Source organism: Echinococcus granulosus (genome assembly GCF_000524195.1).
Source record: "Echinococcus granulosus chromosome Unknown EG_S00004, whole genome shotgun sequence".
Classification (NCBI taxonomy): Eukaryota; Metazoa; Platyhelminthes; class Cestoda; order Cyclophyllidea; family Taeniidae; genus Echinococcus; species Echinococcus granulosus.
This window is the reverse complement of record NW_020170384.1, coordinates 1,798,990-1,821,157: the sequence shown is the minus strand read 5'-3', so window position 1 is coordinate 1,821,157 and position 22,168 is coordinate 1,798,990. Positions and strand designations below refer to the sequence as shown.

The following is a 22,168-nucleotide window of genomic DNA, read 5'->3' as shown; positions in this document are numbered from 1 at the left end:
TTTAACATATGTAAGCATAATGCATGGGACCCTTTTTAAGAAAACAACAGTGAATGCGACTAGTTTATTTTCCATTGATTCGGAAACTAAACAGTAGATACCCACATGTGATATTCCATTACATCTGTCAGGTCCTACGGCCACTAGCCCAATACTTCACTGTAGTTACCGGTAGTAAATGCCATCGAGTGATGGATCCACGGTATGATAGTGCTCTGATTGGAATTCTTCAAAATGAGGGCAGTCTGGAAAAGTATCTTGAGGTCATGTTTGGATTCCTAATGCGAAGGTGTGACGAAATCCTACTGACACTTTAGGACTGATTTCTTTTATGAGCATAAGCCCGGGAAAAATTTAGGCTTTCCCCCCGGATACGCTTTGAAAATGGTGCTTAAGGTAGTTTCAATAACTCCTTTATTTTTTAGGCTTTTGACAAATACGATACAATCTTTAGGAGATACCAGGAGGAGCAAACAAAGCAGGAATCATCGGTTCAAGAAGCCGCTGCAAATGGTAAGGTGGTCATTTTGTCATTTTTATTGCAAATTACTCAAGAACCTACTTCTAGTTTGGAGAATACAGAACGGCAGACAATTTCATCGGATTCTAGGCCGACTTCTAAGGCCGACCTAAACGATAAGGCCTCAAAATCTGAAGTTAAAACGGAGAAATCTGGTTCTGGTTCTTACTTCAAAAAAGACGAAAACGGCGAAAGAATTTACGAAGCTGACCCTGACTGCTATAATGGTGCTCGACGTGATTTGTACTCATGGAGTCAAAAAATTCTCGAAATAGATATCCATGTGAAAGTACTTTAGTCAATCCTTTAGTTCCTCATTTTTTTAAGATACCAGAAAGGATTAAAACTGCTCGCCAGCTCAATGTCAAAATCAATCGCAAGCACATTTTAATTGCGGAGAAGGGTTCCACAGAACCTATACTCGATCTTGACCTCTTCAAAGAAATCAAAACCGAATCGGCGCAGTGGTCTTTTGAAGTTGATGAACACTTGGTTGGTTGGTTATTCTCATACAAAAAAGTATCTGTGCTTAGTACATCAAAGTCATTTAGTTAGTTTGCCTGAGCAGGGTTGTTTCGAAATTTTGACTCACCTGCTCTCATTTTTATCACTTAATATAAGAGTACTATCTGCTTCAGAAATGCCATTAACTTTTCAGTTGTGCTAAATTGTTATTTAGAGAATAGGTGTCCCTTATTTCTACTTTTTTAAGCATTGCTGAAGAACCACTATTTGACAAAGCGAGAGCCAAAAGATGCTGTTGGTCTGGTTCTACCGACAAATTTCCAACTTTTAAAAAATTAAGTGGTTTTTTTGGTACTAAGTGATGCATGCATATAGCTTTTATTCTTCTAATCGCTCAGTTGAATATTTGCTATAAATGCTATTACTCTGGTTCCATCCAGTCCACTCTAATTGAGAAAACCTGATGTAATGCAATTCATCTGCGAACCCTTTTTTCTTGGGACGCATTTTGCCGAGATTTCCTCTCACTTGTCCTGCACTCCTATCCTTTCTCTGATGAGCGTACGGTAAAAGCTGGTGCCAGTACTATTTCCCCATTACCGCCAAGTGTCTGAACTCTCGAGAAGAGAATTCATGGTTAAATTCACCTTGCACTTTTCAAAAAGTTGGTGCTTGCTTGACTTCATATCGTAGTACTTGCTCATTATCCTATGTGACTTCACCATCTAACCAATTTAACTTTATGAACCTGTTACTCATTCATCGTTATTTGAAATTGCATTTTTAAGATAAAATTCCCATAACGTATCGATAATCAGCCTCCTTTGTAGTCTATTACCTAACTAATTTCTTGTTATGGTTTTTCAATACTAAAACTGAGTAAGGAAACTGCAGCTACTGGTAATTTCGCCATTTTTTTACTCTTTTTTGTTCACTCCTAGCTGACATTGTCGTTGGACAAGGTGGATGAGTACTGGTGGGAGGCGGCATTTGTGGGAGAGGAGAAAATCAACGTGCAGGAGATCGATTGTTCCCGTCCTATCCACGAGCTGGACGAGGAGGCACAGGGCAAAATCGCCCAACTGATCTTCGATCAGGAGCAGAAGCGCCGCGGCCTTCCCACTACTGAGGAACAGGTCAGTTTGTAATGCAGGAATTGCACACATATCCCAATCATATTCACCACTGTAGCACTAGTAAGGCATGGCAGTCTAGAAGTCCTTTTATTATTAGCCTATAGAGGAGCTGAGACACCAGAAACCTAAACAGGATGCTATGACAACGCATGTAAAACTCCACTTTACTGCCTATTCCCATTTTACACCTTAAGAGGTATCTCTAGTGAATCGCATGCTAGGGAACAAAAGTGGAATGGTAAAGGCCGCAATCCATTCAGAGAGTTCCCAGTTCATTTAGCAGTGTTATTAGTGGGATCCATTTGGCACTTCCTACCTAGCGGATTGCTCTAATAAATTAATTTAGTAGAAGTGAGGTTTAAACGACTTTCTGAAGCATATTTGCTCAGATGATATGAAGTTTGTTAACACTTCTATTTTCCCCGACTCTTGCTTGAACCGCGTATGCTGTCCATTCTCCCGTCTTTCAGTCTTAATGTGATATCATGTGCTGCGACTGCTCTTGAAGTCCCACACTTTTTGTCATTCTACTTTTTTCAAGTTTCTCAACTAAACTTTTGGGATTTTATTGCTTCTCTAAATTATCATTTTTGTACTTGCTTATAGTCCAGAAATAATGCAAACTAGGTTAAACATGAGCCCGTTTGGTGGGCGTTTTTGCCTTCTATTTCTGCAGCGCATTCAAGATATACTAAAAGACGCCTGGAACAAGGACGGTTCTCCCTTCAAAGGACAGCCGTTTGACCCCAGCAGCATCTCGGTGGAGTCCTCGAGCCAACTTCCAACAAAGAAGCCTTAAATTTATCTCTTTTCCCCGTGGTCGGTGAAATAAATGTTACTCAAGCTCCCTATGGTATGTTTAATTCTTATAGATGTTGTTAGGTTTAGCAACATCCTTACTGTTGATGCATACGCTGCCAGCATCAGAGGGATAATCAATCACCGCCGGCCTGAGATTTTGTTGTTTCGACAAGACATCATTTTTTCCTGCTTTGAGTCATCCTTCTTGAAATAATTTACATTTTTCAAATTGTGACACTTCTTGGGGAAGCTCAGGTAAGAAAGTGGAGTACCTATACGAGAAGATGGAATCAATGCCGATTCTAACACTAGATCATTTTTTGTAGACTTCACATCACAAAAATTTGAGATTTTTTGGTGAGAGGCTGGGTGCTTAAATCAGGATCCATGGCCCATGTTTTGCGTCTGCGTCACTCAGTCTTCTTAATAGATAGCAATACCTAATCCAGCTTCATTTTTACCGAGGTCGGGTTTCTGATTGACGAATGATTGGAAATGGTGCTCCCGGCGCTGCATGGTTTAAAGGTAGTAATGCGTGGCCGGGATTACAGGTTGTTCGTGCGCAGATGGCCGATAGGGGGCCGTGAAAATGGGGGGGGGGGGGGAGAAGAGGGGGGGAGCATTAGACGCACGTTCCCGAAGTCTGTCGTATGGATTCGTCCAAAATGGAGTGGGTTGCCATTAGCGGCTTTAGTATGGCGCATTTGATTACTGTGAAGGGCTGGAGGGCTACTAGCATGGCCCGAAACCCACGTTATAGGGCGGAAATGCATCGTAGTGGTTGAATGCAGCCTCATCGTGGTAACAGCTTTACCGGAAGAAGGGTGTCTTTGTTAAAAGGCCCAATTTATCATAAAATTACGGAAACAAAAAAGTAATAATTGGACCTGGAATGCTTACCCAAAACACTACTCTAACTAAAGGCGTATCCCACTTTTCGGGTATTTAAGAATTAAAGACTTTGCAAACATTATAAGCCTTTATCTACCTTTTTATTTGACATTAGTGTTTAAATCCAATCGCAGACGCATGGGGTTTGTTTTTAAATGTGCATACAAATTTGGTTTTAATTTTGAAGACTAAGGGTATATTTTTCAAGGTTGCTCGTACACTTTTTGAAAATGGCGACATCAGCTTACCTGGACAGCATCGGGTGAATGGTGTTTAGATATTTGATATAGTCCATAACTTTACTATCATTTCAACAAAAAAAAGTGTAAATTTAGGAAGTTTTGGCATATTTTTACCTGGTTACGTCGCATTTTTGGCGCCTGTGGTTTGAATTATTGTATCAAGTTATAACTCCGTCTATGTCGAATCGGACAAAATAACATCAGTTACTGATTATCACTTTTAACAATTCTGTGATTGTGTGCTCTAACAAAAAGTTCATGAAACCAGTTACCGCGGCGTTTTTATTCTTGTTTTGTGCGTGATTTGCCTCTCATGAGGACCACTTGGTCTTCTAGTTCTGCTAAGTAAAGTTTCTACCGAATCTGCCTTAACATGCCTGCTTAAAGTAAAAATTGTTTGGCCTGATTTTGCGCTGCTTAATGCAACTATTTTTTGCACGTTCTAAAATGACTTGCTGAAAGATATTGTGATTAAAACGCACTATAGAGCCATTTTTGGCTAAATAGTGCTTATAACTCTGTTTTTTAAGGTTTAAATTGCTTAAATTTAATTTACCTAATAGTAATTTAAATGACTGGTTGAGCTTTATAGACCTGACAGATCTTTTTAAGGTGATTTTAAACTTTATTCATATTTTAAGGCATGGTATTGAATCCGTGCAATATGAACAAAATACTATCAACCGCCTTCATGCTGGTGCTGCTCGAGTCCAAAAAAAGGCCTTCACTACGTGGATCAACTTTTATCTTAAGCCCGTACGCGATATATTTATGAACTTCATGACATATTTTAGTGCAATATGGAAGTGACGAATCTCTACACTGATTTAAGTGATGGAAAGCGCCTCATGAAACTGCTCGAGGTCATTTCTAACGCTAAATTAGGTAGACCCAACATGGGTGTTCTGCGTGTACAGAAGATTGAAAATGTTGGTAGGGCCCTGGAGTTTATTAAAACAAAGGTAATTTTTTATTTCTGCAATATAGAACTACTCATACTTATTAATGCAATGCTGGCTTGTACTCTTTAGCCCTGACTTGCAAAACAATTCCCTTAATTTCCATTTTCTAATAGCATTTACAAACAATTCTTTTTCTTTTGAAATTCTAGGAAATTATATACAAATATGCTTTTTCAGGTGCATCTGGAAAACATAGGTGCGGAGGATATCGTAGATGGCAACCCTACCCTCATTCTCGGTTTAATATGGACGATTATTTTGCGCTTCCAAATTGAAGAAGCCATGCTTCAAATTGCAAGTTTACTCCTTGATTTAAATGATTAGAACTAATATTGCGTTTTAATCACTTTTCATATGGCGTTGCTTGTTTCTACAGGACTATAGTGATTTTATACTTTAATAAGGTACAACAAATAGTTTCGCTTATATGTGATTTTTTATCATATGCTTGGACAGGCCTGTTTCTGCTTTGCAAAGTGTGGTTATAATTTCCGTTGGCTGTATTAACAGTGCCAAACAATTATTACGCTTAGAATTGTAGTAATTAAACAGAACTGCCTGATTGTATTTGGATAAAATTTCGTGCCTTTCAAATCATGACTCAACTGTCTCCTAATGCATTTGAATTTCGGAAAATTTTTCACATATCCACTCATGGAGCGAAAAGTAAGAACACACATGCATCCCTCAAAAAATGTCAGTTTTTTGGGTCACGCGAACTCATCTTCTGGCTGTGACACCGCGGTCGGACTGGTGAAGTGAAACACAGACAACGGTACACACAAACACACACATACCCTACCCTTACACCTCTTCAAGGAACCACAACTAAACGGCTCTCAGCGTTCGGCAAAGGAAGCACTATTGCTGTGGTGTCAGAACAAAACTCGGGGCCATGCAAATGTGGATGTGAAAGATTTTACAACCTCCTGGCGTGATGGACTGGCCTTCGGAGCCCTTCTCCACAGTCACGATCCTGAAGCGATCGACATGTCAAAGATGCGACTTGATAAGCCCATGGAGAATCTCACCATCGCATTCAAGACAGCCGAGCAATGCTTCGAAGTCCCGCAAATGCTTGACCCTCAAGGTACGTCTAACACACTGCATCAGAGCGATGTGTGACGCTAGAGTCCTCCTTGAGGGTGCTGTAAGGTCAATAAGTCTGGGTAGAACTACATTAATTTTTGGGTATTGGTCATAGTTCATTAATACAGTGAAATTAACTGTAAAATTTGACAATTAACCAGTCACCTTTTTATGCCAACGGATCATCAATTTTCGTGTTTGCTAGTCCATAAGCCTATCCTGAATCCCATTTCACGAATTTGTACACCTATACCACAAGATTTTGGAGTGAACTGCATAAAAGACTCGCAGCACACGCTGGGCTGTACTCCGATACCTTTGCTTTGCTCTCTGGGATTTCAAAATCTTGTAACGTCTGTGCAAGAGAAACTAGGGCAATGTGGATATTTTCTCCGGCATTGGTGGTTCAAATTGGGCCTACTAGCTCCACTTAAGAAAAAAAAAGCTACTTGGGTGACTATCATTTGAAGGGCCGTGATCATTCACAAGCTGATTTTTTTTTATTTTCGGGGTGACAGCAGAGCTTGACTAGTAAGACATCCTGAAAAACGCATCAATTTAGAAGCATGAAAACACTGGTATCAGATGCAGTTAATTGTCTCTGCTTCCAATACATGGAGAGGGCTTCTGCTATCGCCATCACACAATTTTCGCATATTTTCTTTCACCATTTGGCGTGTCTAGTACATGAGTACTCCACACTCTTTAAGCACGAACCTAGCCTGAGAACTTTTGTAGTGTGATTCTTTAAATAAATCAGTTTGACCTTACCGACTGATTTGCATATTCATTAATACCTTTAATTCGACATTGAAGGACCAGTCTTAGACAAGGTGGAGACGGACTTTAGCCTTTCTATATGAAACTTGATTGTCGGAGCTGATATTTATTTTTTCACATACACATCTCTTCTTTTGTTTGAACCTGACAAAATATCTCAGGATCTCCGTTTTTTCTAAAGATTAAATTCAAACGCTCAAATGGCGGTTTCCTCAGAGTCCACCAACGGCGGATGACTTGTGTGTCTGAGAGCGCAGCAGTCTCTGACGCACCAACATCTTTTAAGTTACGAAAATGTGGTTCACACATTCACACCAAGAGATATAGGAATACTGACCTCCACCAAGTGCATATTAAATGAGGGCGACATTGACGTCGTGATTACCTCATCTCTTCCACCCTCTATTCCCATTACAATAACTCATTCTCAGGTTTTGTGGGGCACACAGTTCTGCACACAAGGCGTGCAATCGCTAGCCGCACGCAAGCTCCCGCAATTGAAAGTAGAGGAGTGATTCAAGTCAGTTTGGAAACCTCCTTAACACTCACACTCTACACCATGAATTTCTGCACTCTTAACAGCCTTGCCAACTTGTGTTGTATTCGCTATAGTTGTTCAAGTTGTATTTTAGTTCTGATGCGTCACAAGTGCGTTGCCTCTTGATTATCTGTAGTCCCGGTCAGGGCATTAAAGTGATAAACTGGGAACTGGGAAATGTGTTTCATACATTTATCTTTTAAATGCATTCAATTTATATTTTTTCATCTACGCAGATGTAAATGTTCCCAAGCCGGATGAAAGATCCGTCATGACCTACGTGGCTTCGATGTACCAAATGTTGAACAAACATCGAAACAAAAACAAAAACGCCAATAGGGTTGGAAAGGTAAGAGTCAGATCCTGCAATAGACGGTGCCTTAGTAGCACGATAACCTCCCATTTCCTGAAATATGGCTTCGTGGTGATTACAATCAATTCTGTGGTTGGCTAGTTAAATGTATCCCTGTGAAAAATTCTCACCGGGCTGGTAGGGGTTGATTAACGGGGGAGAGAGTTGTGATCCGTGAGAATATTTTCATTTACAATTTATAGGACCTTAATCCAACTTTCTCGAATAGCCTTCTCTTCCTCGGCCTATTTATGCAAGCACGATGTAGAGAAGTTGCTGTCGGCTGTCATCCGTAACTCAAAGGCCACAACATACACTCGTGCACACACGGAGATATTAGCACACCCAAATGCTCCTGAGAAGATTGATTGCCTCCGGATGTGAAAAAGACGAATGTGAAGCAACAGAAGAAGGAGGAGGAGAAAAAGGGAAAGCAGGAGTACACCACACGCATAGCTCTATTTAGAGATAAACGGAGAATATAAGCAGCATAGAGAACACCTCACCCAAACCTGTTGATCATCGCCAAATGAAGTAAAATGAAAAGGCGATTATTCGTTGGATTAACTTTTCAAATTTAACGCTCTCCTAATCTAGTTGTACAGTTAAAGCCATTGGGCTGACTGCATTACTGAAATGTGAAGGCGGCACATTGACTTGTTAGCTGGAGCTTCTGACTATTCGCACATCTGTAATCCAAACACGAGGATGTTATTCTTGTCTTCATTTACTCGTAAAACATTCCATTCTCCCAAGGCTCACGTGTAAAGCGCCATCCACCGATTCTGGAGATTCTGGAGAGACAATACGGGACCATTTTCTTGGCTATTAAGCAAGCCATCTCAAAGTAATCTTTAAATTCATTTGATGATGCAGAATGCCTTAATTCGGGGGAATATGGAGGTAGCCTAGCTTTGTACTCGAGGTAGGCACGGTGAGTGGAGCCCATAAACAGAATTGGTATAACGATAGATCAGGGTCTGTCTTCTTCACCTGGTCTTTGCGACTATCTAACCGCTTGTTTGTAAGAGTTCGCGCATTAAATATTCCACATTTGTCTTTTTACGCAGACAATTAATCAGGCAATTGATTTGAGAAGTAAAATCAACTGGTATGAGGTGGGCATCCGGAGTTTGCTGCAGTGGATTCGGGACAAGACCGCATTTTTCCGGAAATCAGTTCAAAGTCTACCAGTAAATCTCGATGAGGTCAAAATGGCTCTTTTCAATTTCACCCAGTATAGACGTGCAGAAAAGTCGCAGAAGTAAGTTATTCCCTGACTATCTCAATGCAGCTTTTGAACTATTACGTTTGCTGCCAATGATTGGGAAGACCAGTAGTCACCGCAATCTAAACGTCAACTGCTTGATCTCATTCTAGTCATGTAACGCATTGGCTCAGGAAGGTAAAGTGGGACATCATTCTGGCCTACAAAGTGCAGAGTAAAGGATTATGCAACTCCATTTGAGTTTCGTCAGCTCTCTGACTCAATCATGAGAGAGTCACTTGAATTGCTGTCCAACGTCTTTGCATCACCCACCCATGCACTCCTCAGGAGCGACATTTGACATGTTTCTAGCAGGATAGGCATCACTTTTCCACGGTTGAAATGTTCCTACAAGTAACGAAATTTGGCACCCAGCTTATTTAGCATTGCGCAACCACTGGCGTTTGATACATGCGTGCTTGCGGGCGATAGGCGCTTAACTGCGGCTTGACAAGGGCATTTCTTAGGTCCCTTTTTCAGTGGTATCATACTCCGTTTATTTCTAGCACAGATCCTCCACCAAGCTCATTTGAATATGGTGGTTGACGTGGTGGATTAAATAAACCTAATTCAAAGTAATTTGACCGTTAAAGGCATGCACTATTATAAACAGTAACTCCTGTGACCCTCATCAGTGTCTGGGTATACTAAATTTTGTGTCAACATCGATCTAAATCTTGAGGCTTGATAGGAGATCATGCATGCATTGAGTGGCGATACTAAGCATCAACTTGGACTTTACAGGTACGAAGAATGGATAGAACTGCAGGAAGTCTTATTCAGCATTTCCTTGCTCACCAAGGAGCTCCGTGCAAGGCCCTACACACAGACAGATCCACAGCTCAAAATAGCCGCAATTGGCAAAGCTTGGGAAGAACTTGAAAATGCTGAAAGCGACTTTGAAGAAGCGATTCGGAAAGCCTATCTGAGGTAACACTTTTTATTATTTTTTAACACTGAACTCACTTTTTTCAACTACCTATCCCCCGATGTGTTCAAAAAGAGCCTCTTGACTGATTTGACCTAAGCGAAAACTGAAAGTAGTACAATTAACTACCAAGTCGTCAATTGACTCACAGGGTGACTTTAATAGGGCCGTCAAGTGGGCTCAGGCTCCATACCACACGGGTGGAGCACACTCGACGTATGGGTAGCGCCCTGAGGTAGTTTAGATTGTCGGGCTAGTTGCTACCTGCAAAGCCGCAGACACACACTCTCTTCTTCAGTCTGAACTTTGTTTCTACTAAATTATTCATTGCTGATATTTGGTTGTCAAAGGCCATCCTTGACAAAAGTATTACTCATACCCTAAATTGTGACTTGTATTTTTATGCCGGACAGCACATCAATGTCAAGCTGGCTGATGTATTAGATGCATAAAGATTATGTCTCAGGCGTTGGCAAGTTTGATACTTAGTCTAGGTCCATTTTTTCTCTCCCATTAGGGAATGATAGTGGTACTAAGGGGTGATGTCAGCGCAACAACTTTATTGCACTTGGATATAAATGGGACGTATGCTTAGGGATTCACAAGACTCGGTTTTTTCCATGGATGACTCGTGACACCAAATTTCCTATTGGCGGAGTTGAGAATGCATTAGTCTTGTAGGGCATCGACCGAGCAAATGACCTTTACAAGAAGGCTTCTAAAATAGACTAAATAACGTCTCACATCAATGAACTGATCTTATAGATTTTGCCTATCAAATTTATACAGCTCTTAGTTTAGGAGACAAATAGTCTTAAAAAGCCATGTTGTTGTCAGCCGCTGTTTTTTGACCACAAGAATAACCTGTACTCTCTGTCCAGTGGGACTAAGCAATGTGGAAACTTGTCAGACCGAAAGCCACTTCATCACAAATACGGTGAAGTTCCCGAAGTTCAAACGAGCAATCCCTGACGAATTCTTATTGCATTAGGCCTGTTAGCATGCCAGTCATTGTCAATAGAATCCACTTAGTGACGCAAGTCTCGCGAATCTAGTGGCTTGGTAATGTGGAGAGTAGCGAGAATGGGCCAAAAACAGTCACATGCAGTGTCGTGAGGCCACACAACACTTTGAATAACAAACTACCCCCTTTTCGTTGTTAGCGGCCTTAAATTGTCGCCACAATTTAGTGGAATGGATTCCATTTCAACTCCTTTTTAGCGAGCTTGAGCGCACAGGCATTAGTATGCACTAATTAGCATAGTTTACTCACTGATTTTTCCACCAAGTTAATCCACTTCATTGAGATCGTTGGTGTCAAAAGGCCTAATTTAATTTTTCCAATCCGTTGTAGTGGCTTGCATTAATGAGCCGCATAAATGCAACACTAATGAATTAGCTGGCTTTTTAGCGAATCGTGACGCCTTTTTTAAAAAAACCAACTGTAGCAAAATAAATCTGCAGCAATATGGTAAAAACTAGACATAATTTTTTAAAAATTGGCGCCTATATTTTGTTCATAGAACGTGTGCCAAAGTTTAGCATTCTAATCCAGCCTGTTTTAGCATGAAACTTATGTAGCTTATCACGATTTTACTACTCAAATAACCAAGTAGGATGTTTCTAACCTAACAGGCTTGAAAAGTACGAGCGGATGGTGCGTCAATTCGAGCACAAGGCAGCGATAAGAGAAGGCTGGTTAACAGACATGGAAGATCAAGCTGAATGGCTTCAAAAGCTGCCGGGAACCCAGGCTGGTGCAGCAAAGAAGGCGGAAGCACTGAAGTTGAAGATTGAGAGCAACGAGAAGCGTTTCAAGAATTTGGATGATTTGGCCTTGAAGATTATAAAGTACGGGGAGTACCCGCAAGGCAGCAGTGTGCAGCAACGCAATGCAGCACTGCAGTCGCGTTGGTCTGCACTGAGTGGCGCCAAAATGCGTGCTCTTTTAGCGCGTATCGCATTTCCTCAGACGCGAGCGGACCTGATGGAACAGCTCAAAATTGTTACGAGCAAGATTCAGGAGTTAGAGGTGATATACCTGCTCAGTAGACTGACTAGTCTAATACTCCTAAATTGCAACTGTCTCTTGCCTCAAACTTCATAATATTGTGTCATAGCAGTTTCAATTTAGCGTAGGTGCCTCACCTGACGCGTCGATGCATAGGTAATTAAGTTAAAAGCTACCTTCATTTAGTTTAAGTCTTAAAAAAGACAACTAAGTTTTAATGGCCTTGTAAAAATCTATTGTTTTAAAGGTGGGTGCCAATCATAACCTGTGCTTGCGATTCATCAAAATTGTTGGAAGAATGCTAAGCGTCAATAGAATTCAGAACTTTCATACTTGACTAAGCTCCCTGTTCACTCTTTTATCCTGATTAAAGGTAAATGTGTCTTCTTTCATAACAATTTCCTTCTGACGAATTCCATTTTCACCAACCTACGACTATACACTAATGTGACATTTACCTGATTCTGTAGAAGCAACTTACCCAGCCAACAAAAGGAGAGACAGAGGCTAGGAAGAGTGATGATAAAACTTTGCCGCTTGAAGTAATCCAGGCCGCTCTGGACCGTCACCGAATTGCCGAGGCGGAGTTTCTGCCCTTGGAAAGGAAAATTTACCAAATTCGCAATACCGCGGAGGCTATGTGGACCAATGCGGCTCCTATGCCAAATGCAGGTAATATTCAATGAAAACCGTCTTAATCTACCTCACTTATGGATAAACGGTTTGTGGTGCCATAAGCAAAATTGTCGATTCTGCAGTCGATAAAACATGCCAAAATTGGATTAATTACTTTCTACATAACATTTGTAGATGTAGAGAAGGCTAGTGACTTCCAGGAGTGTCAGGCTGCTGTCCAACTGTGGAACAGAGTGGCAGACGAAAGCCGTAAGCGCAAGGCTAAACTGGAGGGTATCAACTCAACCTATGGCCTCTTTGTCAGCCTTGCAAATGAACTCAATTGGGTTACCGGGAAGAAAGACTTCCTAGCATCCACCGTGGGAGTGACCAAGGATCCCAGAAACGCACGTGATCTACAGTTGGCTCAGCGTCTGTGCAAAAAACACCAGGTATCCTCACAGCTCACCTCCTACTGAGGCAACAGCTGTGCATTTCATCAGGATTAAACTACCTCTAAAAGACTGAGAAAGGGATCACACGTATCTAATGTTATAAAACACATTTGAATAACAGCACTGAATTCTGTAGTACCCATGCCGATAGTCAATTACGAAGGCATATTTTTAGCTCATTATTTCGTCCAGTTGGTAAATACTTCATCGGCAAGCGTTAAGCTTAGGTGCTTGAAATGTCATTAAAACAGGTTTGGGCACAAATTTTCCCAAAGACTCACTAGTAAGGAAATTGAGGAGTTTTAGGGTATGTGCTCAAGTTTCGAAATCTCATGAAATCTTGGGCTATAAAAAAGTGAGGTGACGGGAACCACAAGCGAAGTAGCTCTTGGCTAATGCAAAGCAGATCCTTACTCATCACGACTAGTAAAGAGCGTTAGAGTAAAATATTCACGAACTGAAGGAGATGTTATTACATTGGTGTGAAAAAAGAGGTAGCATCACCGCAGCCGATTGTTTGAATGGCCCTGCTCATCTCAAATGGCATATAATGAAATTGAGGTCTTTCCGTATTATTCCGTTCGTTTAAAAATCTAGGCGATGGAAAGTGAAGTTGCCGCACATGAGCCAAGCTGGGATGACTTAAAACGTTTAGCGGAGTCCTTTTTGAACGTGCGAACTGGAGGCAGCAATGTGGCCGAAGATCCGCTGGCCGACACGCGCCAATCAGCGCGCTCACAAATAGCGGCGATCACCTCTGCATGGAGCCAATTTCGAGAGGAGATGAAGATACGTGAAAATGCACTGAATGAGTGCCTTGAGTCCGCACAGTTCTATGCCGATGCTGACGAGGCCTCGAGGTGGATTAGGGAGAAGATCTATCTCGTTGAGGCAGCCGGAATTCTCTCTCATCCCGTTGAGAGTGAACAGGAATTGAATGAGGCGATCAAAATGTGTGGAGTGGATTCGAGTTCAACGATGGTAGGCATCTTTGAAGCTTTCAGGATTTCAGAAATTGACTATACTAATTTTTGACTAACTGGAGTCCTATGTTTGGTTTTAAAGTTATGGCACTTTTAAGCCTCTACTTGTGATGTGTGAAAGATCTGCTGTCGGAGAACTTGTTGATAATCTAATTTTGAACCTCGTTAGTTCCATCAGGATCCGCAAAAAGAGGTAATAAAGTTCTGTTTTAGGCACAAAAAAGACGCCTGACTAATCTGGAGACTGAGATGCAAGCCTTCCAATCTAACGACATGCAACGTCTGAAATACTTCTCCACAATCCTACGTAATCCAATGGATGCTAGACCGGTAAGTGATTTTAAACTCATCCTAGAAAAACCACGTTTATAGAGCTGACTTATGCAGCAATGTGTTTTTCTTGAAGCTGAGAACAGAATTGCTTGTACCAAATGACGCCGATGGAAGTTCGGGCATTGACAGTGATGTTGAGACATCTGTGAGCGGAAGCTATGCTTTCCCAAAGAATATTGAAGGCCGTGCTCAGGCTACTGGGCGCTACACCGCCAAAGATCCAGCTGGAAGAGATATTGACCTAGAGGAGGGTGAGGTATGTACTTAAATGGAGGTATTTGCTCACGTATTCACGTTTATGAAGGGTGATAAAGTCAGGCGACGTTGTGGTTTTGTGTGCATTGTAGATGGTCCTGGTGGTGGCCTGCACCAACGCAGACTGGTGGCACGTGCGGAAAAATGTGAGGGGCCAACAAAAGGAGGGTTTTGTGCCCGCCAATCGTCTGCGACTTTTGCAAGCACCGGTTGCAGGGAGGCAGGGTTCTAAGGCCGATGCACTTAAGGCTGTCAAACGAGAGGTTTCAAGAGGCCTCACCATTCGCAAGGCACCTTCTGGTTAGTTTCACGAATATGCACACACATGGTATTTACATTTACTCTTCCACCGTCTTATTTCCTTGTCTGCAGCACGAAGCAGTAATGAGCTCCATTTCGATAGGGAGAACATCCAGAAATGTGAGCAGAAAGTGAATGCTGAATTAAGTCAGCTTCAGAAATGTGTCAAGGTGGGTCGCTCTGATAGCTTGGGTAATGCTTCTTATTAATCGACTTGTCTAATACATTATTTGGTAGGCGAGAGATAACTGCCTGGAGGACACATTGGCATGGCACGACTTTACGATGAAAAGCAACAATTTTGAGACGTGGATGAAGCAAAAGGTGAATTTAGTGATTAGCTGACAACTCGTTGCATAACTAAAATTGCCTATTCAATGTTGGATTTTATGCTTTGAGATTGACCAGCTTCAACGCGATAGTCGCAACATGAAAAGCCATGGTCCCAGTAGTACACACACTGAGGCAAGTTCTTATGAAATCAAATCATTTTGAGCACCTCGTGATTGTATCCGACATCTGACTATTCTTCACAATATAGACAACAATTGAGGAGATCTCGAAGGGAACTTCTTTGCTAGCTGAGATAAATGAGCTTGCAGATATTTTGACTGGAGTCGTGAAACCTTCGGAGCGTTTGCTTTACAAACGAGGTAGCGGGTAGGTTGGCAAAATATTAAAATACTCCATAGACACGTAGTATGCGTGTTTCTGAGCTTAAAAAAGAACCAGAAACATGAAAAATGACCTATGTAGTGTGTTTTTCATGAAGGCAAGAATTGGTAGGATGGTTTAGATTGGAAGCACTAGTTTTTCCGCCTACGCCATAATCACATAGTTATTCCAAGGTATTGATACTGACTTTTCATATAATAAACCCCTTTCTTGCCTTTTATCGAGCATACTGGGGTATGCTCGATAAAATAAGGCTTTTCCATGCCTTTTAACTTCAATTTGGTACAACTTTAAGACTACTTTATTTTGATAAGTGAAAGATTTTTTCTGTCTTCAGTGAACTGTTCTACAAGAAACCGGTCGAAAGAAGGATGAAAGACATTCGAATCCAGTAGGCTAAGCACACTTTGATTTTTCTTTTGTTATGTTCTTAATTCTAAAATTCCTTTTACTCCCCTAGGTGGGACACTTTGAATAAACGCAAGACATCTTTGGAGGCCTCTTTAACGAGCTCGAGCGGGTGAAAACAATTTGTATAAATCTTGCACATCGCTTTTTTTTGCCTCAATCTTTGATCAGCGAAAATTCACAGCATCTAAATCTGAAATATAATACAATATTCAACCTATGTATGGGTTGGTATATTTTTTTCAAAGAAATATGAACATGTCCTGTAGGTTAATATAAGATGGCGTAAAAGTATTACAGCTTATTAGTGAAGTGTAATTAAACCAAACTTCTGAATTCACATAGACGACGTTAACTTTTATTTGTATTCTCAGCTTGGGACAGTTCGAAAAGTTGGCTGAGACAATGGAAATTCTGCTCGGCGATCGCACTGCCCAACTTGAGACCATGCCGAATACGGCTTCCAACGCAGAGACCAACACTGAACTCCTGCGGCGAGTAAAAGTTAGTTTTTTGGCATATTTAATTATCCATGAGCTGAAATGATGCCCATTTTGGTTAAATATATGTCTTCCCTTTGTTACATAAAAACTGCTTCTAAAAGTCGGTGTTCAATGACCTGTTAATAAATGCAAGATGCGTTTGTTATTGCTTCAGGAAATCAAGGTGGAGAAACCCTTGCTCGGTGAAAAGATGTCCCGTTTGCGGTCAATGAGCAACAGGTAGTTATAAGATTTGCCCTTTGAATTGCTGAGCGCTATCTCGAACGCCACAAAAATGCTCTTCCTTCACAATTTTCACTTTTTCTTTTTCCCCTAGTGTCGCACAAACTTATCCCGATGATGCCCCTGCTGTAAAATCTCGTCTTCAGGCAATCGAGCGTCTTTGGTACCGACTGCAAGTAAGATTTCGGGGTCTCCTCCAATGATAACGGGAATAAAAATTCAAAGAGTATTGCCTTAGTTTTCATTATTTTACGCTATGGCCGTGGTTTATTTTAATAAAGCCAGATCTTTTGGTAATACCCATAAATGGGATACCTGAACCCCACCTAATGCACTGTGGTTCCATAGAATGTTGTGTTTGTGACACCCACATCTCCTTTTCCCCGATCAGGATCTTCTAAAACGCAGGGAAGAGGCCTACAGTTTAGCCGCTGCAGACTTCTCTTTGAGAGAGAAAATGAAGAACTTGGAGGGGAAGTTGAATTATGCGGAAGAACAGATTGACACGCTGGAACCCACCGGTGAGATCGTCTCCAGCCATTCACTTTTCCAGTCCCTTCTCCCACCAGCCACGCTCCACCAGAGGCTACAAAAAGCTGATGAGCTGGATGACGATCTAAATCTTTACGATGCTGCGTGAGTTTTTGTACAATCAGCAGTGATACTTTAGAGGCTCATCTTTTATTCGTATTTAGGGCAGTTTGATCTCTCTAACGAACATTCATTTCATAGTCATTTCTATAATTTTACCTACAGGTACCTCTCCGGAGGAAATGGTTCTATAGTAACTTCTGTGTTTACTGCATGAAGTATTGTTTGCCCACTTTTTGGCCAAGTTTATAATGCATGGTTTGCGTTGTCCATGCACACGCCGCCCCATTTACAAATTCTACTTCGGTCATGGTTTTAGCGCGGCGGAGCTGTGCGATGAGGCACGAAGACTGCCAGGGAGTAGTACATCAAAGGATAAGCTGGGTTCAGCCACCGATGCACTTGCTTTGAAAAATGAGGAGCTTAAACGAAAACTCGGGGCCAAGAAGGACAATCTCAGCAGTGCTGTCAAGGCACAGGTAGGCGAAATCTAAAATCATCATTGCAATTTAGGCATACTGTTTGAAATCTCATAAGGTGTGTAAGGGCAGAAGTAGTTTAATTATTGGGGGTTTGGGAATCTAGTGGCTTATCGCCAGGATAGTGATCAGATTGTGGGAGAATGAAGAGGCCCGCACAATCGACTATGCAATGTATCTGAACATTAGTCCACTCAATTACGGTCAGCATTGTCCCACAATTGAATTTTGGTAGTACCAAAAGTTTCTGACCCTATCGGTGTAAAAATTTTAAGTAAAAGTCTGTCGAAGGTGGGGACTATTTGAATCCCCTAACAGATTAAATGACAGGAGGAATCTACTGGACTTGTAAAGCTAATCTCAGGAGAAATTCGTTGCATTTGGCAAACTGAATCCTCCTCTCAACGAAAGTTAATGGAGTAGTGGGATGGAATTCAATCAAACAGCGGAGTGTAGATTAGAAAATATGCTGCTCTCCGTGAATTGCATTAAATTTCGTGCTTCATATTCGTGGTAAAACCTTCCTTCAAGTTTTACACAGCGACAGCATCAGCCGCTCTACAACTGTGAATATAAGACTCTAGTTTCCGTCCATTAATATCTCCTACGCTATTTATTCACACCTTAATTCCTTGTAGAACTTTGCTTCCGCTCTGGGCTCAATAGAAGGCAACATAAAGGAGCTAGACACGCGTCTACAGATGACTGAGCCGCTGGTGAGAATTTTTATTCTAATTATTTTCCCTTATCAATGAATCTCATGCATGCTCCAGTCTAAGTGCTTTCCTCCGACAGACCTCTCTCACCGACGTGGATAGGGAAAAGCGTCGGATTGACGGACTGAAGATTGAGTTACTGAAAAACATTACAGCTGTCACCGTAAATGAGGAACGTATCAAAGCTGCAAAACTTCCCAAGTAAGATATCAGCTTATTAATGGCTTTGATTGACGCTAACAACAAGCATTGTAGCGCTCCCCATACTCTCAATCTGATTGGCATAACTTTGTCTTTGCAGGGATCTTACGAATCCTCTGCTTTCCAAAAGCAAATCCATCCGGAATGCTGCTGGCATAGTGCTGAAGAGAGCAGAGGCACGTGGCAATGAATTGGAAAAGGTCATGGCCCATGTGAATTTCCATAACGACGCAAATGATGTAGAAGAATGGCTGGAAGAGAAGAAGGCCTCAGTTCAGAGCGTTCCGACGTTAGCGACTGGCAGTAGTCCCATGGAGAATCTGCGTCAAACTCGAGCGCGAATCAAGAAACTCGGTGACATTGAATCCGAACTGGCTGCAAATCAGAAGGTTGAAAAGTTGCCTTACCAGAATATTTAATCTGTAGACCAGTCTGTGAGTGCAGATGAATTTTTTTAATTCCTAGGCCTTAGATGAACTTCAGAATCGATCTCATCGTCTTTCAAGCTGTGTAGACGCTAAAAACTTCCCTAACCCCCAGAAGCGGGTTCAAGACTTGAATGATCGTCTATTGGATCTGCATAAATCCATCGGTACCAAGGTGAGAGATCTGACCAACGCCGAATCCGCAGCTCAATTTAATAGCGATGCAGATCAAATCATCAAAGCCTCCGTAGTCGCTCCTCAACTCGCTGCTGTTCCTGGAGATCTTGCTGAAAAAGTAATTCGACCCTCTCAATTGCCTCGGAACTATGCTGAAGCTGTCAATGCGTTGAATGAAACTGAGGTTTGTAAACTTTCTATTCTGTAAATGCGAATGTTCCGAAATTTTTTGGGCGCCCTGCATATCTATTCAGCAATGGTAATCTTGCGGATGAGCTTAAAATATCACTAAATCAGCACTTTCGCTACTAATGTTTCAGGAGAAATTTTGATCCAAATGTGTTTTTGCCCTACTGTGATTATACTGCTCAAAGTTAGAAAAGGTTGTTCCAAGTCTACTTTGTTTTAACCCTAGCTCCTATTGTTTGGCGTTACCAGTTTTCGTCGACCGAGAAGGATCACTTTTCCCATAATTGCGGCATTCTGGAGCCACGCGTCAAAAACTAAGGCAACTTTGGGTTTGCAGAGCCCGTGTCCTACACATAAAGAGCCGAAGGTTGTCATTGTCTTCAGTTGAAACGAAGGAAGATAGATTATCCCGTTAACTATTAAGTTTGCCTTTTGCTACTGAAATGATTACCAGTAGAAGTGAGATTGTGGAGGTAGTAAGGTAGACCGTAGGTTTTTCGTCTGCCCTACTTTAACATAAAATTGCAAATGTTAAATGAATAGGTGAATTTTATTTTATTCTGTGCTTGTTTATGGCTTTTTCGTTTGTAGAGGAATAGGCAGAAAGTTATGGGTGATCTAGCAAAATTGGATGACTTAGAGAAGAAGGCGAAGAAGGCTGGTGCCTGGACTCCAGAATTGGCGGCCCAAATAAAGCAAAAGAAGGAAACGTGAGTCTTCTATCAGCTTTACATATTTTCTTCTCGATTTTCCTACGCACGAGAAATTTTTGTTACTTCTAGGCTCCAAAAGCAATTAGACGATTTGGACAATAAAGAGAAGCGAAATAGGGATTTGGTTGTTTGGTATAAGACGGTAGATGAGATGAATATGCTTAAAGACTGGGCAGATGATCAGGGCGGACAGGAACGCGGTCACATGAGAAGAAACGCTAGCTTTCGGACACCGCAGGAACATGCAACTCAACGCAAAAGCCATGAGGTAAGTGCACGCAAGCAGAATCCTCCACTCTGTTAAGCTGAGATCTGCGAATCCTTTTATCTGTACCAGTGGAGTTCTTTTTAACTGAAAAATTTCTAGCATATGGTGGGTGCATTTACTTGAGTTGCCTACGGTTGTCCACATTAGCGGCTTCGAGACGAGATGAAGCGCAAATATCCACGCGTTCAACAGTTGTTGGACGTCAAACGGCGACCAATTCCAGCCTGTCTGGCAGACGATGAGCTTGCCAAAGAAGTTCGTCTAAATCTCCAACGCAGTTGGGCAAACCTTCAGTCGGTTGTCGATGCGCGATCTCAACAGCTGGATGATGCAATGTCCACCATGAACCTCCTTAGTGAAATGGCTGATCTGACGAAGGCTCTCAACGCCAAAGCGGCTGATGTCGATAGGCTGGTAAATGGAAAGTCGAATCAGAATGACGACTTGGCGACGAAGAAGATACTTGTACGTTAACCACACCTTAAAAAATCTTCATTCTTGAACCCGGTTTGGATCAGTGATTCTTCAGTAAACCACGTTGATCACATAGTTCAACCATGATAACTCGTTCTGTGAAGTAAAGCTGAGTTTTGCCATTAGAGGCGTGACTCCCAAGGATCTAACTAGCTGAAGTATCGTTGAAAATGCCTCATTTTTATCTTAAGGGTCTAGATTTCCCTACACTGTCTACATTTTTGACTTGCAGGAGGTTGAGAAGTACACGAAAGAGACGGAGCCAAAGGTAACGAACCTTGGAAATCGAGTGAGCAGGGTATTGTCTGCTTCCAGCATCGAACCAAATTTGGCGAAACCATTAAAAAACGGTATTGTTGAGTTGGAGGGTTCACTAGGAGATCTGAAGGATAAAGTGAATTCAGCAAAGTGCGCTTTTTTTCTCATTTCGGTAGTCACCTCGTAACCGTAATCAGATAATGATGGTATTTTGACTCGTAGGAGAAGTCTCTCCTTTCAAAGGCGAATTAACGCGTTCGATGAGAAGGTAGATGACCAGCAGCAAGGCATCACAAATGCTCTTGCTTTTATCAGCGCTACTGAAATCGGTGATGACCCAGAGCAAATCGAGGTACGTTTCGACACTAAGTCGCATGAGAGGGAATTTCTATTCAAAAGATGTGTTAAGCTATTTTACGAAATACCTTTAATCCATGCTTAACCTTCTCGTAGCTAGAGTCGGTCACTGGCTCTTTACGTACAAGATATGAGCTCTACAAACTTTAACAATTACCAGGATTATACTTTTTTCTATCAGAAAATCAGAAATCGATGGCAGACATTCATTACCAATCTCCCCAAGTTGGTAAATGGCGTGGACAGCTGCCTGATAGAGGGTCGGAGGTTGTCGGATGATCTGGACACATTGATAAATCCCAAAATGAGACAAGCAGCACAGACAGCAACAGTACCCAGCCCCACCGCTTTCGGTCTAACCATCAACCAGATGGCCACACAGCCGCAGTCGACTTACCCCTTCTGCAACGAGCAGTCAGTGCGAGCGGGTGCCGATCAGGTCCGCTCACAGGTGGAATGTCTTGCTAGAGATAAGGGTCTTCTTCAGGAACAGGTCCGCCTTGTTCAGAGCCGGATCGATCGCACTGGGGATATATCACAGTACGCTTTTGTCATCATCCTGTTATTAAGTCCTTCCAACACTACCTTA

General features: G+C 41.8%; 2 protein-coding genes across 2 annotated transcripts in view; both read left to right on the top strand. All coding sequences in view use genetic code 11, as the record gives it.

The window, feature by feature from the left end:
• Positions 1 to 191: 191 nt before the first annotated feature.
• On the top strand, positions 192 to 2,920 carry EGR_01170 (NudC domain-containing protein; the record flags this gene model as incomplete). Its single annotated transcript, XM_024490419.1, has 7 exons — positions 192 to 289; positions 318 to 396; positions 426 to 513; positions 556 to 809; positions 848 to 1,012; positions 1,927 to 2,121; positions 2,798 to 2,920. The coding sequence occupies 7 exons, from the start codon at positions 192 to 194 to the stop codon at positions 2,918 to 2,920; spliced, it is 1,002 nt and encodes a 333-aa protein (XP_024355238.1).
• A 1,123-nt stretch (positions 2,921 to 4,043) lies between these two features.
• EGR_01169 (Spectrin beta chain) overlaps positions 4,044 to 22,168 on the top strand; it is a gene marked incomplete at both ends in the record, with an annotated part of 44,452 nt that continues 26,327 nt past the window's right edge. Inside the window, 33 exons of the mRNA XM_024490418.1 lie at positions 4,044 to 4,075; positions 4,697 to 4,811; positions 4,850 to 5,017; positions 5,195 to 5,315; positions 5,787 to 6,107; positions 7,661 to 7,773; positions 8,847 to 9,040; positions 9,788 to 9,973; positions 11,607 to 12,003; positions 12,453 to 12,654; positions 12,793 to 13,049; positions 13,650 to 14,033; positions 14,249 to 14,365; positions 14,442 to 14,624; positions 14,716 to 14,923; positions 14,996 to 15,093; positions 15,161 to 15,247; positions 15,465 to 15,583; positions 16,381 to 16,510; positions 16,664 to 16,728; positions 16,826 to 16,907; positions 17,123 to 17,367; positions 17,642 to 17,801; positions 18,440 to 18,517; positions 18,597 to 18,718; positions 18,819 to 19,107; positions 19,184 to 19,504; positions 20,101 to 20,219; positions 20,292 to 20,490; positions 20,638 to 20,955; positions 21,197 to 21,372; positions 21,445 to 21,574; positions 21,761 to 22,119. Coding sequence (XP_024355237.1) covers positions 4,044 to 4,075; positions 4,697 to 4,811; positions 4,850 to 5,017; positions 5,195 to 5,315; positions 5,787 to 6,107; positions 7,661 to 7,773; positions 8,847 to 9,040; positions 9,788 to 9,973; positions 11,607 to 12,003; positions 12,453 to 12,654; positions 12,793 to 13,049; positions 13,650 to 14,033; positions 14,249 to 14,365; positions 14,442 to 14,624; positions 14,716 to 14,923; positions 14,996 to 15,093; positions 15,161 to 15,247; positions 15,465 to 15,583; positions 16,381 to 16,510; positions 16,664 to 16,728; positions 16,826 to 16,907; positions 17,123 to 17,367; positions 17,642 to 17,801; positions 18,440 to 18,517; positions 18,597 to 18,718; positions 18,819 to 19,107; positions 19,184 to 19,504; positions 20,101 to 20,219; positions 20,292 to 20,490; positions 20,638 to 20,955; positions 21,197 to 21,372; positions 21,445 to 21,574; positions 21,761 to 22,119 — 6,095 coding nt within the window. The remainder of the gene's footprint in view (positions 4,076 to 4,696; positions 4,812 to 4,849; positions 5,018 to 5,194; positions 5,316 to 5,786; positions 6,108 to 7,660; positions 7,774 to 8,846; positions 9,041 to 9,787; positions 9,974 to 11,606; positions 12,004 to 12,452; positions 12,655 to 12,792; positions 13,050 to 13,649; positions 14,034 to 14,248; positions 14,366 to 14,441; positions 14,625 to 14,715; positions 14,924 to 14,995; positions 15,094 to 15,160; positions 15,248 to 15,464; positions 15,584 to 16,380; positions 16,511 to 16,663; positions 16,729 to 16,825; positions 16,908 to 17,122; positions 17,368 to 17,641; positions 17,802 to 18,439; positions 18,518 to 18,596; positions 18,719 to 18,818; positions 19,108 to 19,183; positions 19,505 to 20,100; positions 20,220 to 20,291; positions 20,491 to 20,637; positions 20,956 to 21,196; positions 21,373 to 21,444; positions 21,575 to 21,760; positions 22,120 to 22,168) is intronic.